We start from the raw sequence: 14,199 nt of genomic DNA, 5'->3' as shown, positions 1-14,199 counted from the left end.
TCATTATACATTCTACTATATAAATTCTATTGAAAGTGTCAATGATAGCTATAAAAATTTACTCTTAATGTTTAATGAGCTGTCCTACCTGACAAAAACATCCCCAAATGTTTTTCTTCTGTAGTGGTCTCTTATTCTTACATGAACTGAATTGGAGACAAAAGGTGATGAGTTTCACTCCTTTGTATGTTTTCTACTAAACATGGAATGATAATGCTTCTCAGACCATCCACATTTGAAAACTAACCTGTCCAGCCACTGCTGGCTCACACCTGTAATACTAGCTTCTCAGAAGGCTAAGATCTGAGGATTACAGTTCTGAGCCAGCTTGGGCAAGAAAGTCCATAGACCTTTATCTCCAATTAAACAGCAAAAACTTGGAAGCAGAGCAGTGGCTCAAGTGGAAGCATGCTACCCTTGAGCAAAAATGCTGGGGACAACACCTAGGCTCTGATTTCAAGCCCCAGGACCAGCATGCACATGCATGCGTGCTCTTGCTCTCGCTCTCTCTCTCTCACACACACACACACACACACACACACAACAGTAGGCTACTTGTGTTATAGTACACAGATCACACACACAATGACCTAACAAGTAGATTTTATTTCCCATTAAAATACAAAGGGAGATTTTAGGGTGGCAATGATGAAATCTAGGCCCTCATTTCCTTAATTCAAATCATGACAGTCTTCTCCCACGTATAACTCCCAGAACCACCTTGGGGATCATCGGACTCCAGTCCCTAAGGGCTAGAGCCGTTATTTCTGAGAAAGAGTCACAAAATAAACTATTGACTGCTATTATAAAAGACAGACATCGGGCTGGGGATATAGCCTAGCGGCAAGAGTGCCTGCCTCGGATACACGAGGCCCTAGGTTCGATTCCCCAGCACCACATATACAGAAAACGGCCAGAAGCGGCGCTGTGGCTCAAGTGGCAGAGTGCTAGCCTTGAGCGGGAAGAAGCCAGGGACAGTGCTCAGGCCCTGAGTCCAAGGCCCAGGACTGGCAAAAAAAAAAAAAAAAAAAAGACAGACATCCACAACCTCACTTTCCTAACCAGAGAATCAGATAGTCATCTGTTCACAGGACTGGAAATAATGCCTATCACTTGAGTTCAAATCCTCTGGATAATGTTCAGGTACACATTGCCCCATTTGAGATCATGAGAGGCTGAGAAATGTGGACTCAGTGTTTGACCAAGAGAAGAAAATGGTTTTAGAGAACACCTGGCTCACCTCTTCCATGTCCCTGTTTGGTGAAATGAGATTTCCAACACAAAGTTTTCCTACAGGGGGTTTCTTTCCTGTGTGTTTCGATTCCCCTGATGCTTGCTGAAATTTGACTTACGGTTGAAAGACTTCCTACATTATTTACATTCACAGGGTTTCTGCTTTATGTTGCGTTCTCTGATGCCTGCTGAGATGTGACTTCTGGCAAAAGGTTTTCCTGCAGTTATCACATTCATAGGGTTTCTCTCCTGTGTGTGTTCTCTGATGCACAGTGAGGACTGACTTCTGGTAGAAAGATTTCCTACATTTATTACACTCATAAGGCTTCTCTCCTGTATGTGTTCTCTGATGTACAGTGAGGTCTGATTTCTGATAGAAAGACTTCCCACATTCATTACATTCATAGGGTTTCTCTCCTGTATGTGTTCTCTGGTGTATAGTAAGTTTTGATTTCTGATAGAACGTTTTTCTACAGTCATTACATTCATAGGGTTTCTCTCCTGTGTGTGTTCTCTGATGCACAGTGAGGTCTGACTTCTTATAGAAAGATTTCGTACATTCATTACATTCATGTGGTTTCTCTCCTGTGTGAGTTCTCTGATGTAAAATAAGATCTGACTTCTGATTGAAAGACTTTCCACATTTGTTACATTCATAAGGCTTCTCTCCTGTGTGCGTTCTCTGATGCCTGCTGAGATTTGACTTCTGGTTGAAAGATTTTCTACATTCATTACATTCATAAGGTTTCTCTCCTGTGTGAGTTCTCTGGTGTACAGTGAGGTCTGATTTGCGATAAAAAGATTTGCTACATTCATTACATTCATGAGGTTTTTCACTTTTGAGAGTTCGAAGTTGTACAGTGAGATTTGACTTCTGACAGAAAGATTTTATACATTTGTTATACTCATAGGGCTTCTCATCTATATGCTTTCTTTGTTGTTTTGTAAAGTATACTTTCTTAACAAAGGATTTCTCACATTCACTACATATACAGGAATTCTCTCTGTGGATTTTCTGATGTGTTTTGAGTATAGATTTTATGTAGAATGTTTTCCCACATGCAGCACATTCAAATGTTTTCTGCCCTACCTGAGTTATTTCTTGGACAATGAGAGCAGGCTTGTCATAGGCTTCCCTATATTCGCTGTACTTATAGGATGGCTCTCCCACACAAAACCTCTTCTGTATAAAGAATATGGTCTCTGAGTTTAATACCTTCCCTTCTCCACCATAATCAAAATTCTGCTGCCCAGGTGGACTCTCATGATGCTGACTAAGATGCTTAGAATGTCTCAGGGATTGTTCAAATACATGAGAGGCAACAGGCTTCTCCCCAACATGCATCTCATCAGGCTCACTATGGAGAAGCATGTTCTGATAAACAAGAAATTCTCCAGTCCTAAACCCTAAGTAGTTCCCATTATTCATTATCAGCTCTGATTTATGGTTTGAGCTCAAATTACAAGTTTTTCCTAATCTAACTCTTTCCTCCACTGTGTTGCTGCTGGTAATTACAACTTGCCACAGATGTCTGTCTGGACTGTCCTGGCATATCTCAATCTGGTCATCCACTTGCTGGACATCTAAAATGATTGACAAGAAGAAAAAAAAAAAAACACATAAATGACATCCAAGCATTTTTTTAAGGAATAATCATGTAAAGGTAAAGAAATTTTCTCCCATCCTACTACCTAAAGATTTTTAAATAGCAATGCTAGGAGTTGATTTATGAAAATGATATGTGTTTCTCCCTAATGAGTTAATTAACAAGGTGATATTTTACATGTAAAATCATGGTTTTCCCTGCTTCTTTAATATTTTTTTCCTCTTTTAATATCAGGTAAAATATTTAGTCAAAATACTCAATTACTGGCTATATTTTAAGTAAGTACTTAACATCTGCTATTTGTTTTCCTTTAGTTCTTTATTTTATTTTGTTTTGTTTTCTTAAAAACTATGGGTAATTTGCGCCGCTTGTCTTCTCAACCTTTAGCTTGGAAAACATTAACATTTTCTAGGATCTAAGTCCATAAGACTATATAATAGTGCCCTCTGCATGTCAACTAAGCAGGAATGGTTTGTAAGAGTGAGAATTTATACCTTTAGTTGTGCAGTTCTCACTTCTTCTTAAGTATTGCTGTAAGGTATCCATGGGAATTTTCAAGTCCATACTTCTCCATCTTAGACAAAGTGTCTTTCAAATTCCTATTCTGACACTTTTTCCTCTCAGAATCACAGCAAACAAATGAGACACCAGCCCACCACTCTGAGTTGCCATATTCTCTTGTCTAAAAGCTTTGGTTCAGAAGCCCTTGTTCTGGAGTATCTGAACCCAACATCGCTTGTGGTTCCCTCAGTTCCCAGTACATTTTCTTATTTTTTTTTTTTCAGACTGACTTCCACAAAGAGAAAGAAAAAATGTTAACTTTAACTATACTTCCACACAGAATTCAGAATGTCTCCACATGAATTCTTGGTTCACTTGGTTTTGAGACCAAGACATCTTAGTTCTGATACTCCCAGGAACCAGAGAGCTGGGACATTGCTGAGAACAGCTCAACATGGCCACACCAGCAGGGATCTTCTCTTTCCAACATCCCTGTCCAGGATGCACTGACTCACCTGTGAAATTCTGGTCTGGGGCTTCTCCCACCTGTGGCTCTGCCACTTGCTCCAGTTTAACAATCAGTTCAGGTTTAGGAACACAGTGCCCTGTTAATGGGAACAATGTAGAACTTTTGCCTGTGCTGGGTTCTCCTTGGTTTGATGATCTCAGATATGCTGGTATGCATTGCTACTCCTAAACCTATTTTCTCATTTCTCATCAACTCATGGAAGACCTTCTCTATAAATACTAGCTTTTGATTTTAAATACTAGCTTTAAACTATGCCTTCCAAAGTCATATATCCAACTGCATACTTTCTAGATTATATATCCACCTATATATTATATGTCAAATTTGGAAAAGCATCACCTTAAAATTAAGCTATCCCTAAGTAAATAATCTCTCTGAAATTTCCTCCCCTTAGTACTCCTCTAGGGTAATACCCAATTTTTTCTCTATCTCATCTGGGTAAAATGGATCTTATCTCACAAGTGAACATTTTGGCTTCTTTCTCCAAATACTAAAAGTTCTTTTTTTTTTTAAATGCATTCATTTGACTTATGTTGTTATCTACACAACCATGAAAATACCATCACCTGTGAAATGCCCAAATAAAAAGCAATGAAAGAGGGGCTGGGGATATGGCCTAGTGGCAAGAGTGCTTGCCTCGTATACATGAGGCCCTAGGTTCGATTCCCCAGCACCACATATACAGAAAATGGCCAGAAGTGGCGCTGTGGCTCAAGTGGCAGAGTGCTAGCCTTGAGCAAGAAGAAGCCAGGGACAGTGCTCAGGCCCTGAGTCCAAGCCCCAGGACTGGCAAAAAAAAAAAAAAAAAAAAAGCAATGAAAGAATTCAAGTACTTTTAATAAATGCCTGGAAAAAGAAAAGGCCTGAAGAATGAAAGGAAAAAAGGAAACTGAAAATATACAAAAACAAAACCCAGGCACCAGTGGCTTATACCTGTAATCCTAGCAACTCAGGAGGCTGAGAGCGGAGAATACCAGTTCAAAGCCATCCAGGTAGGAAAGTCTATGTGATTCTTATCTCCAGTTAATGACTCTTCCCTCACACACACACCCGGGGGGGAGGGGGAAAAAAAACAGAAGTGGGGCTTTGACTCAAGTGGTAAAGCACTAGGATTGAGCAAAAAAGCTTAAGGACTGTACCCAGGCCCTGAGTTCAAGACCCAGGACTGGCACAAAATAAATAAAAGATTTTTTTTTTTTTAAAGAAAATAAAGGCTGGGATTATGGCCTAGTTGCAAGAGTGCTTGCTCATATACATGAAGCCCTGGGTTCAATTCCCCAGCATCACATATTCAGAAAATGGCCAGAAGTGGCACTGTGGATCAAGTGGCAGAGTGCTAGCCTTGAGCAAAAGAAGCCAGGGACAGTGCTCAGGTCCTGAGTCCAAGCCCCAGGACTGGTTAAAAAAAGAAAGAAAAAGAAAAGCTAACAAGAAGAAAGTCTAAGAGCCAGAAAGTGACTGGAACCTTAGACTTAAAGAAAAATGAGGAAGGTAGATTTACCCAGGAGCAATCTTGTAGACTGAATACTGCAGCTGTGCAGTGCATGAGAGCATCTGCCCTAAGCTGCAGAAGCTGGAGACACTGCCAAGAATAACTCAACACAACCACACAGGCTCTGCTTTTCCAGACCTCCCTACTCAGAATGGATTGACTCACCTGCAAAGCTCTGATATGAGGGTTCTTCTCCTATCCATGGCTCTGCTCCTTGTTCCAGCTTAATAATCGCCTCAGGTTTAGAAACACAGTGCCCTGGTAAAGGGAAACAGTATACCACTTTGGCCAAACTACTGACTTGCTCCTTGAAGAATGATATCAGGATGGCTTCAAGAGTTGTGCAACCATTTGAACTTTTTGTTATATTCCATGCACTGGAATCTTATATCTAAATAGTATTGAACCTGACAAGTGCTCATATATGCACTAAGAAAAAAGCACCTGCTCCTGTGAGTTAATGTGACTTTTGCTCACCCAAGGACACTAGGCTGCTATAAGTCTCCAGCATCACTTCCCTATAAAGGGTCCTTTGAGCATCATCCAGGTCTTGCCACTCCTCCCAGCTGAAGTCCACAGCCACATCCTCAAATGACACCAATCCCTGTAAAGAGACATTTCAAACATTAGGCCTCAGTGAAGAGGACACCAAGTCTGGGATTTAATTTATCTGTATGTATGTATGCTTAGGTCTAACAAAATGGTTGGAGCTTGCTCTGTTATTTATACAGTGGAAGAAACACAAATCAAGGCAGAAAGATCTGCCTCTATACTAATTTTTCAATTACTAAAGTTTCCCTTATATATCAGTAAATGTCTTTGATGCTAGCAATAGACATGTGATAAAAGTTCATTTCTAAGCTGGGTTCATGTCAGTGAACTAGAAATTCAGGAGGCAGAGATATGCGAATCACAGTTTTACACCCACTCAGGCAGGAAAATCTGTGAAACTCTAGTCTCCAATTTAACATTTAAAGCCAGAAGTGGAGGTATCGATCAAGTGGAGGAGATCCAGCCTTGAGTGAAAAAGCCAAGCAAGTGCATAGGATCCAGAGTTCAGGCCCCAATGCTAGTATTAAAAAATAAATTTAAAATTATCTTCTAAGGAGCTAATGAAGTGCCATGACAACATTAACTACAAATTGGTGTTTGAAATAGTGTGTTAAGCTTGTTTAGTTAAAAATCAGGGTAACAAAGAAGTAGAAAATTTTTTCCTGCATTTTCATGTTGTGCATCACTGAAAAGACTGTCTAAATCTTCTACATAAATGTGTTCTCATGAACAGCAAGCCCACTCAGGAAATCCCAAAGACACATTAGCAGACCTACAAAAAGCACAATCCACTGTTAAAAGGAATGATTTGGCACATTTACAACTTAACTTAGTTTCCGCAATAAAAATTTGATGTGCTCATTGTTGTTAGTAAGTTTCTATAGGCCCCAATACTTCCTTTAGAAATAATAAAGAATTTCTAGCATCACCCATCTCCTACAGTGCAGAACATAGATGAGAGGCGAATAATACTGACTGGATTTGCATTTAAACAATCCTTCATGGAATGATGTAAGGGAAAGACAGAGAACAAGAAAGCAATGTGAAATATGGTCACCAACAGCAGGACACAGAAAAGTAAGAATGAGAAACTAAGTAATTCCAAAAACCAGAGGAAGATAAAAGAAGTTGGAGCAAAGTTTGGTACTAATCTGTTATGCAGAGGGCACAAAGGAGTTTTTTACTCCCATACTGAGTCTCACTACAAATGAAGAATAGCCAACCACCATGCTTGACAATACCAGACAGAAAGGCTGACTCCTCATTACACAAAAGGAAATGTCTGTGGTGTTGAAAGAAAATAGCCTTCAATTCACAATCCTCTGTCAGAGGAAGTAGTCTACAAATTCAGATGGAAGGTATTTTAAGGCAAAGATAATTCATTAATGGCACACATTACTTCAAGAGTGCTACAGGAAATTACTGGGCTCCAAGAGAATGATGAAAGATGCTAACTTAAATGTACAGATAGGACCTGGATCCTAGAAAAGAAGAAAGGACTAAATATAACATTCATTTTATATAATCTCTTTTAAATGATTATTTAAAGCAAAAATTACAGCACCCCCTGGCGCAGGGATCAAGGCTCTGCTACACTTCTTACAGCTCCCTTTCTCACCCTCTCCCCTGGTCACCCGACCCGCAGGTAAAGCCCGGGTGGAGTGGGGGGCTCAGCATGGACCTCAAGTGCGCGTGGCCGAACGAGATCGCCTTGCCCACCTCCTTACCCGTAAAGAAAGCCAGGCGTATGCGGACCTCGGAGACGCTTCGAGAGCAATCTGATTTATTAGGGCAGGGCAAAGACTAATGTGGTAGGAGGGGACGAGAGAAGGCGATCGGCCAGGACGCTGATGATAGGCTACGAGCTTGCCATATGACTCCCTCATGAGCTAACGTCACTTGGAAAGCGTCAGGCCAGGGAGACTGGGGGCGCATGGGCTGGCGAGAAAGTTTGGGGGCTGTTCGCAAAGCCAGTTCTTCTGGTTCCAGACCCAGAGAATTGTGGCCTGCTTCCGCATTCCCCAGGCTGGAGAAAGGGCGGCATCTCCGGAGCGCTCCCAATGCCCATCCCCCATCAAGTCCAAAGGCTGGACCCCAACACATATAGATGATTCATAATGCATAAAGATTCAATATGTAAAAACATATATGTATTACAAACAGAAAGGTATAGAGCCAGGTGCTGGTGGCTCACACCTATAACCCTAGCTACTCAGGGAGCTGAGGGTCATGGTTCAAAACCAGCCCTGGCAGGTACATCTGTGAGAATCCTATCTCCAATTAACCACCAGAAAACTGGAAGTGGCACTGTGGCTCAAAGTGGTAGAACAATAGCCTTGAGCTGAAGAGCTCAGGTACAGTGCCCAGGCCCAGAGTTAAAGCCCCAAAACCAACAACAACCAAAAAGTACATGGACTAGGGAGATGGTTCAAGTGGTAGGGTACTTGCCTGGCAAGTATGAGGCCCTGAGTTCAAAGCCTCAATCCCACTTTAAAAAAAAACAAAGAAAATACTATACAAGATCAAGATTATAAAAGTAACTATTCCATCAATAAGTACCTATACTTTATGATGCAGTATGACAGTACCCTAAAAATATTGCAAACTCTTAGAGTAATTATAATGCAATGACGTGCAACATGTTAGTTTCTTATAGTTGCCATAAAAAAGACTCAGACTGGGAAAGAAATTTATTTTCTTGCCATTATAGAGATGGGAGCACAAGAACAAGTTGCCTGCAGGTTTAGCTTCATCTGAAACTCCATGCTTCAACCTTTCCTCTGTACATAATTCCTTGGTTTCTCTTTTATGAGGCAGTCAGACTGCCAGACTATTTACATAGTATTTAGATTATACTAAGTATTCAAGGTAATTTAGAGGCAATCTAAAGTGTATAGAAGGATGTCTACAGACTATATGCAAACACAATGCAATATAAGGAACTTAAGTATCTACAAATTTTCCTACCTGTAAGGGTTCCTGGAACCATCCCTTATGGATACACACAGATGACTATACTAGAAATATTTGGTCAACCAATACAGATAGAACATAGAAAATAAATATCAGATAAGACACACAGTAGCAAAACAGCAGTCCTAAATCAAACCACATTAGTATTTTATTGTAAATGAAGTAAATACATAAGGTACTGTATGACTTGACCAAAAGAAAAAAAAACTCAATATGATGACATCTACACAAAGACACAGAATAAATACAAAGATACCATAAGCAAAACCCAACAATGAAAAGCTCAAATAGAGATACTATAAGAAAAACATCAAAACAGACTGTATGACCACTGATACAGACTATTAAAAATGACAGGAGGGGCTGGGAATATGGCCTAGTGGCAAGGGTGCTTGCCTCGTATACATGAAGCCCTGGGTTCGATACCCCAGCACCACATATATAGAAAATGGCCAGAAGTGGCACTGTGGCTCAAGAGGCAGAGTGCTAGCCTTGAGCAAAAAGAAGCCAGGGACAGTGCTCAGGCCCTAAGTCCAAGGCCCAGGACTGGCCAAAAAAAAAAAAAAAAAAAAGACAGGATAATACAAGCTATATACTTAAAAGCAAGGTCTCACTGGGCATCAGTGGCTTACACCTATAATCCTACTTAGGAGACTGAGATCTGAAGATCATGGTTCAAAGCCAGCTCAGGCAGGAAAGTCCATGAGACTCCAATTAACTACAAAAGCTGGAAGTGGAGCTTTAGGTAAAGTGGCAGAGTGCTACCCTTGCACAAAAATGCTTAGGACCAGTGCCCAGGCCCTGAATTCAAGTCCCATGGCCAGCGAAAAAACAGAACAAAAAAAATCCTAAAGATTTGCAACAAAAGCCACAGAATTGAAGATAAAAAAATAATAATAATAAATCCACAATTACAACCAGAAAATACTCCTCTTAATAAATGATAGAACAGGGCTGGGGAGATAGCCTAGTGGCAAGAGTGCCTGCCTCGGATACACGAGGCCCTAGGTTCGATTCCCCAGCACCACATATACAGAAAAAACGGCCAGAAGCGGCGCTGTGGCTCAAGTGGCAGAGTGCTAGCCTTGAGCGGGAAGAAGCCAGGGACAGTGCTCAGGCCCTGAGTCCAAGGCCCAGGACTGGCCAAAAAAAATGATAGAACAACCAACAAGAAGACACACATGGATAACACACTATCTTGACCTAACAGCTATTTACAAAAGCACTGTGTGTTACATTTACCAGGACAAACACACTGAGAGTAAAAATAAATCTTTTATAGCTTTTTTTTTATAGTTTTTTTTTTCTTTTCCCCAGAGCTAAGGACTGAACTCGGGGCCTTGCGCTTGCCAGATAGGCACTCTTCCGCTGAGCTAAATCCCCAGCCCTAAAAATGAATCTTTAGACAAACCTTACCATGTGTATTTTCCAACCACAGAGAATGTAATGTAGAAATCACCAAGAAAAAGAAAGCCATAAGTTAGAAATACATTAAAATTACATATCTCCATTAATCTATGAGTTGAAAAAACTGGGAAATTAGAATTAGTCTGGACCAAAATTTATTGTAACATTAGCATTTAGGGTATATTAAAAGTGACTACTCCACCTTTGAGAAGAAAACAAATTCCTCCTTAGATGTGGGCTGGCCTTGTGACTTGCTTAATGAAGAAAACCTAACACAGTTAAACAGTTACAGTTATTAGAGATGAGAGATAGTACTTAGTTTGTAACATAGACTACTTGAGTTTAGGTTGAATATTAACTTCTACATAAATTAGGAACAGGCTCATTTTATTGTAGTATCTAACTATAAATTCTAAATGTACATTTAAGAAAAAAACAGGGCTGGGGATATGGCCTAGTGGCAAGAGTGCCTGCCTCAGATACACGAGGCCCTAGGTTCGATTCCCCAGCACCACATATACAGAAAACGGCCAGAAGCGGCGCTGTGGCTCAAGTGGCAGAGTGCTAGCCTTGAGCGGGAAGAAGCCAGGGACAGTGCTCAGGCCCTGAGTCCAAGGCCCAGGACTGGCAAAAAAAAAAAAAAAAAGAAAAAAAAAAGGAGCCTGGAACCTGTGGCTCAAGCCTGTCAGCCTACCTACTAAAGAGGCTGACGTCTGGAAGCTAATCTGGGCAGACAATTACAATTAATAGTTAGCAGACAGGCCAGAGGCATGGTTCAAGTGATAGTGCCAGCAACAAATGAGCAAGCTGACCAAACATGATGCCTCTGAGTTCAAGATATCCAGTACTCGCAGAAGATTTGGGTATAGTAGGAAGCTGAGGTAGGAGTGTCACTTGAGTTTATGAGTTAGAGACCAATTAGGGCAACACAGCAAGTCCCCATCTCAGAAAAAAAAAAAAAAAAGCTGGGCACCTGTAATCCTAGCTACCCAGGAGGCTGAGATCTGAGGATCCTAGTTCAAAGCCAGCAGGAAATAAAAGCTGAAAGTTGAGCTGTGCCTCAAGTAGTAGAGTGCTAGCCTTCAGCATAAAAGCTCAGGGACAGTGCCCTGGCCCAGTTCAAGCCCCAGAACCAGTTAAAAAAAAAAAAAAAGAAGAATCAAAACAACATCAAATGAGGTTAGACTTAAGAAGGAGTACAGAATGAGGAAAAATCCATTTTCTTACTATGGATTAGAGGGCAGAAGTAGTGATTTTCCTATCTATATAAGGGGTAAAAGGGTGTCACTTCAGAAAACCACCTCAGCCAAGGAAAACTGAAGAATAAGAAAATTTGGGGCTAGGAGAGAGCACTTGGAGAGAGGAAAACGAAAGAAGAAAGAAAAGAAGAGAAAAAACAAAAGGAAGAGAGAGAGGGAGAATAAACAAGGAGGGAGGGAGGGAGGGAGATTTCTAGGAAGACCATGGACAACATCTTAAGGACATTATCATCAACTTCTTATTGGAGTTTCAAGTAAGATAGAGACTGAAGAGTAGTCATGGTTTTAACTATACTTTAGGTGACTAATGAGCTTTTGAAGAAATGAACTAAGACCTCATTGAGTGGGCTAAAATGAGCAGTGGAAATATTTGCCAGAAATTGCAACTCTGTGCAGTCTACTGCACTCCCTATGCAAGTACACACTTAAACAAGAGGTATGTATGGAGAGTAATTTAAGTAAATATGACTTACTCAGTCCTTTAGAACATTCAAAGTTGTCTATGACCACAATATTTCAGCAACTCCAAAAAAAAATCATCAAGATATTTAAATATGACTAATGAGGATGGGAGTTTAAGGAAATCTTCATGGTCTGTGAGAAGTTAGCATGCTCACCTCCTAGGTGTTACTGAATCATATAACAAGTTTGCCTTTTTTTCACATCAGAAAAACTAGAAACAAATTTGAGATGAATCTGCACCCAACTTAGATTGGTCCTAAAGTTTTACAATCTGCTAAATGTACAAACCATCTTTATCTTCTTTATGAACATTTCCCTGAGGCTGAATCTTACTTTTCACCTTTTCCATTTTAATTCTTAGTCACACTAAAGTTCATAAAATACAATGTAAAACAAATTGAAGAACATTAACACAACTCACGAGAGATCCATTTGATTTTTGTGGTCGTTGGCAATGCACAGAAGATTTTGGAAGCATGTCCTGGAGAGAAGGCAAATGGCAAATGAAGTACAGTCAGAAAAGAACCAATGTGGCTTTGTCCTTGATCTTCCTGCTTAAAACACTACACATAAGCTGCAAAAGAACAAAAGCTTTCCTGTGGGAGAAGAACCTTTATGTCTTAAGTGTAGGTACCACAGTCCCTATAAAAGATGTATCCACAGTCCATTTGTTTGGATAAATATTACCTACAGAATTGATATTAAAGAAATAACTGAATAATTTAAATCAAATCATATTATGTCTTTACTGTAATTAGAATTACAGAAACACACTGGGAAGTGTATAAACTATTTTCCTATTAATGCAAGAATATCACCTAGGACTCCACTGAGTGTTTCCAATACCTCTTGCTTTTGAATAGGTAAATATCATGGTAAGTATGTATGTTACAACTCAGTATTTTTCACTAACAATTTTATAGAAAAAATGTACCCAATACATATTCATTGTGGTATACTGTTCCAATAATGGTTCCCAAATGGCACATCTTCCTGTATCCAGGTACTCTGAGGGGCCTTGGACAGTGACCCAGATATTACCATTTAACTTAACTTGGCCAATCGGACATCAGTAACATGACATAAACACAGGGTTGAAAAGATTTAGTGTTAGCCTTAATAAATACAATATACTGTGAAGAACCTTGACTATCCTGTAGATACAGGGAGTAGTCAAAAGCCAGCACAAATTCCTGGTCACATGAGTGACACCATCCTAATCAACCACCCCATCAGGCAACCAAATGATTAAAGCCTCATCTGTTATTCAAACAATACTAACTAAAAATGCCTATTTGAGCCCCTCCCACCAAATAATTAAAGATAAAAACTTAGAACAAATGAAATGTCTGTGTTCTCTTGCTAGTATATGTTAGTGGATTTACTACACAGGTAAGTGCTGGTATCATTCACAGCTGTGTGTTTCTTACCCAAATCATGTGCAGGAGAAATTTAAAATACAATGAAGTAGGCTGGGAATGTGGCTTAGTGGTAGAGTGCTTGCCTAGCATGCATGAAGCCCTGGGTTTGATTCCTCAGCATCACATAAACAGAAAAAGCCACAAGTGGTGCTGTGACTAAAGTGTTATAGTGCTAGCCTTGAGCAAAAGAAGCTCAGGGACAGTGCCCAGGGCACTGAGTTCAAGCTCCACGACTGGCACACACACAAACAAAATACAATGAAGTAAACTTTACACCAACATGTACAAATGATGAAAATCATCACGAACATCAACTACGTAGATTTCAGTGACATTAGTGATGAAGGACTTGCCTCTCCCCTCTAGGCCCATTCTTTCTATGTATTTGAAGACAGAATATGAAGGATTGAGGCCCACCCTGTTTTCCCATGTACATACAGATACCAGGCAAGCCACTAAAGATAAGTACAGACTGACCTCAGCAGAGCAATCTACCTGGCTACCTGGCTGTAAATATTCCCTCATGAGCCCAACTGAAAAACCTAATGGCTTTTTCATTAACCTCTGCCTCCTTGCTCAGACCTCATAAAAACCAGCTCCTACACACAGTCTCCAAGCCCACAGGAAGGCTGTGGTCCCTTGCTGCTCTATCTCAATAAACAGTCCTCACCTGTGGAAGATCGAGTCCGGCCTGTTTCCTTCCTTTCTCCTCCATTTTCTTAACAAGTGATGCTAGTAAAGACCGTGGAAATCATTAAAAAAA

The 14,199-nt window shown here is 40.3% G+C and overlaps 1 protein-coding gene across 1 annotated transcript; it reads right to left on the bottom strand.

Annotated features, from left to right (window-relative positions):
• Positions 1-1,036: 1,036 nt before the first annotated feature.
• Positions 1,037-13,397, bottom strand: LOC125364395 (zinc finger protein 717-like). The gene is made up of 5 exons (XM_048363906.1): positions 12,437-13,397; positions 5,840-5,966; positions 5,528-5,620; positions 3,857-3,946; positions 1,037-2,817 (listed from the first exon to the last, which is right to left on the bottom strand). The coding sequence occupies exons 1-5, from the start codon at positions 12,491-12,493 to the stop codon at positions 1,382-1,384; spliced, it is 1,803 nt and encodes a 600-aa protein (XP_048219863.1). The 5' UTR covers positions 12,494-13,397; the 3' UTR covers positions 1,037-1,381.
• Between the last annotated feature and the right edge of the window lie 802 nt (positions 13,398-14,199).

Source organism: Perognathus longimembris, chromosome 16 (genome assembly GCF_023159225.1).
Source record: "Perognathus longimembris pacificus isolate PPM17 chromosome 16, ASM2315922v1, whole genome shotgun sequence".
NCBI lineage: Eukaryota > Metazoa > Chordata > Mammalia > Rodentia > Heteromyidae > Perognathus > Perognathus longimembris.
This window is presented reverse-complemented; position numbering and strand designations above follow the sequence as displayed.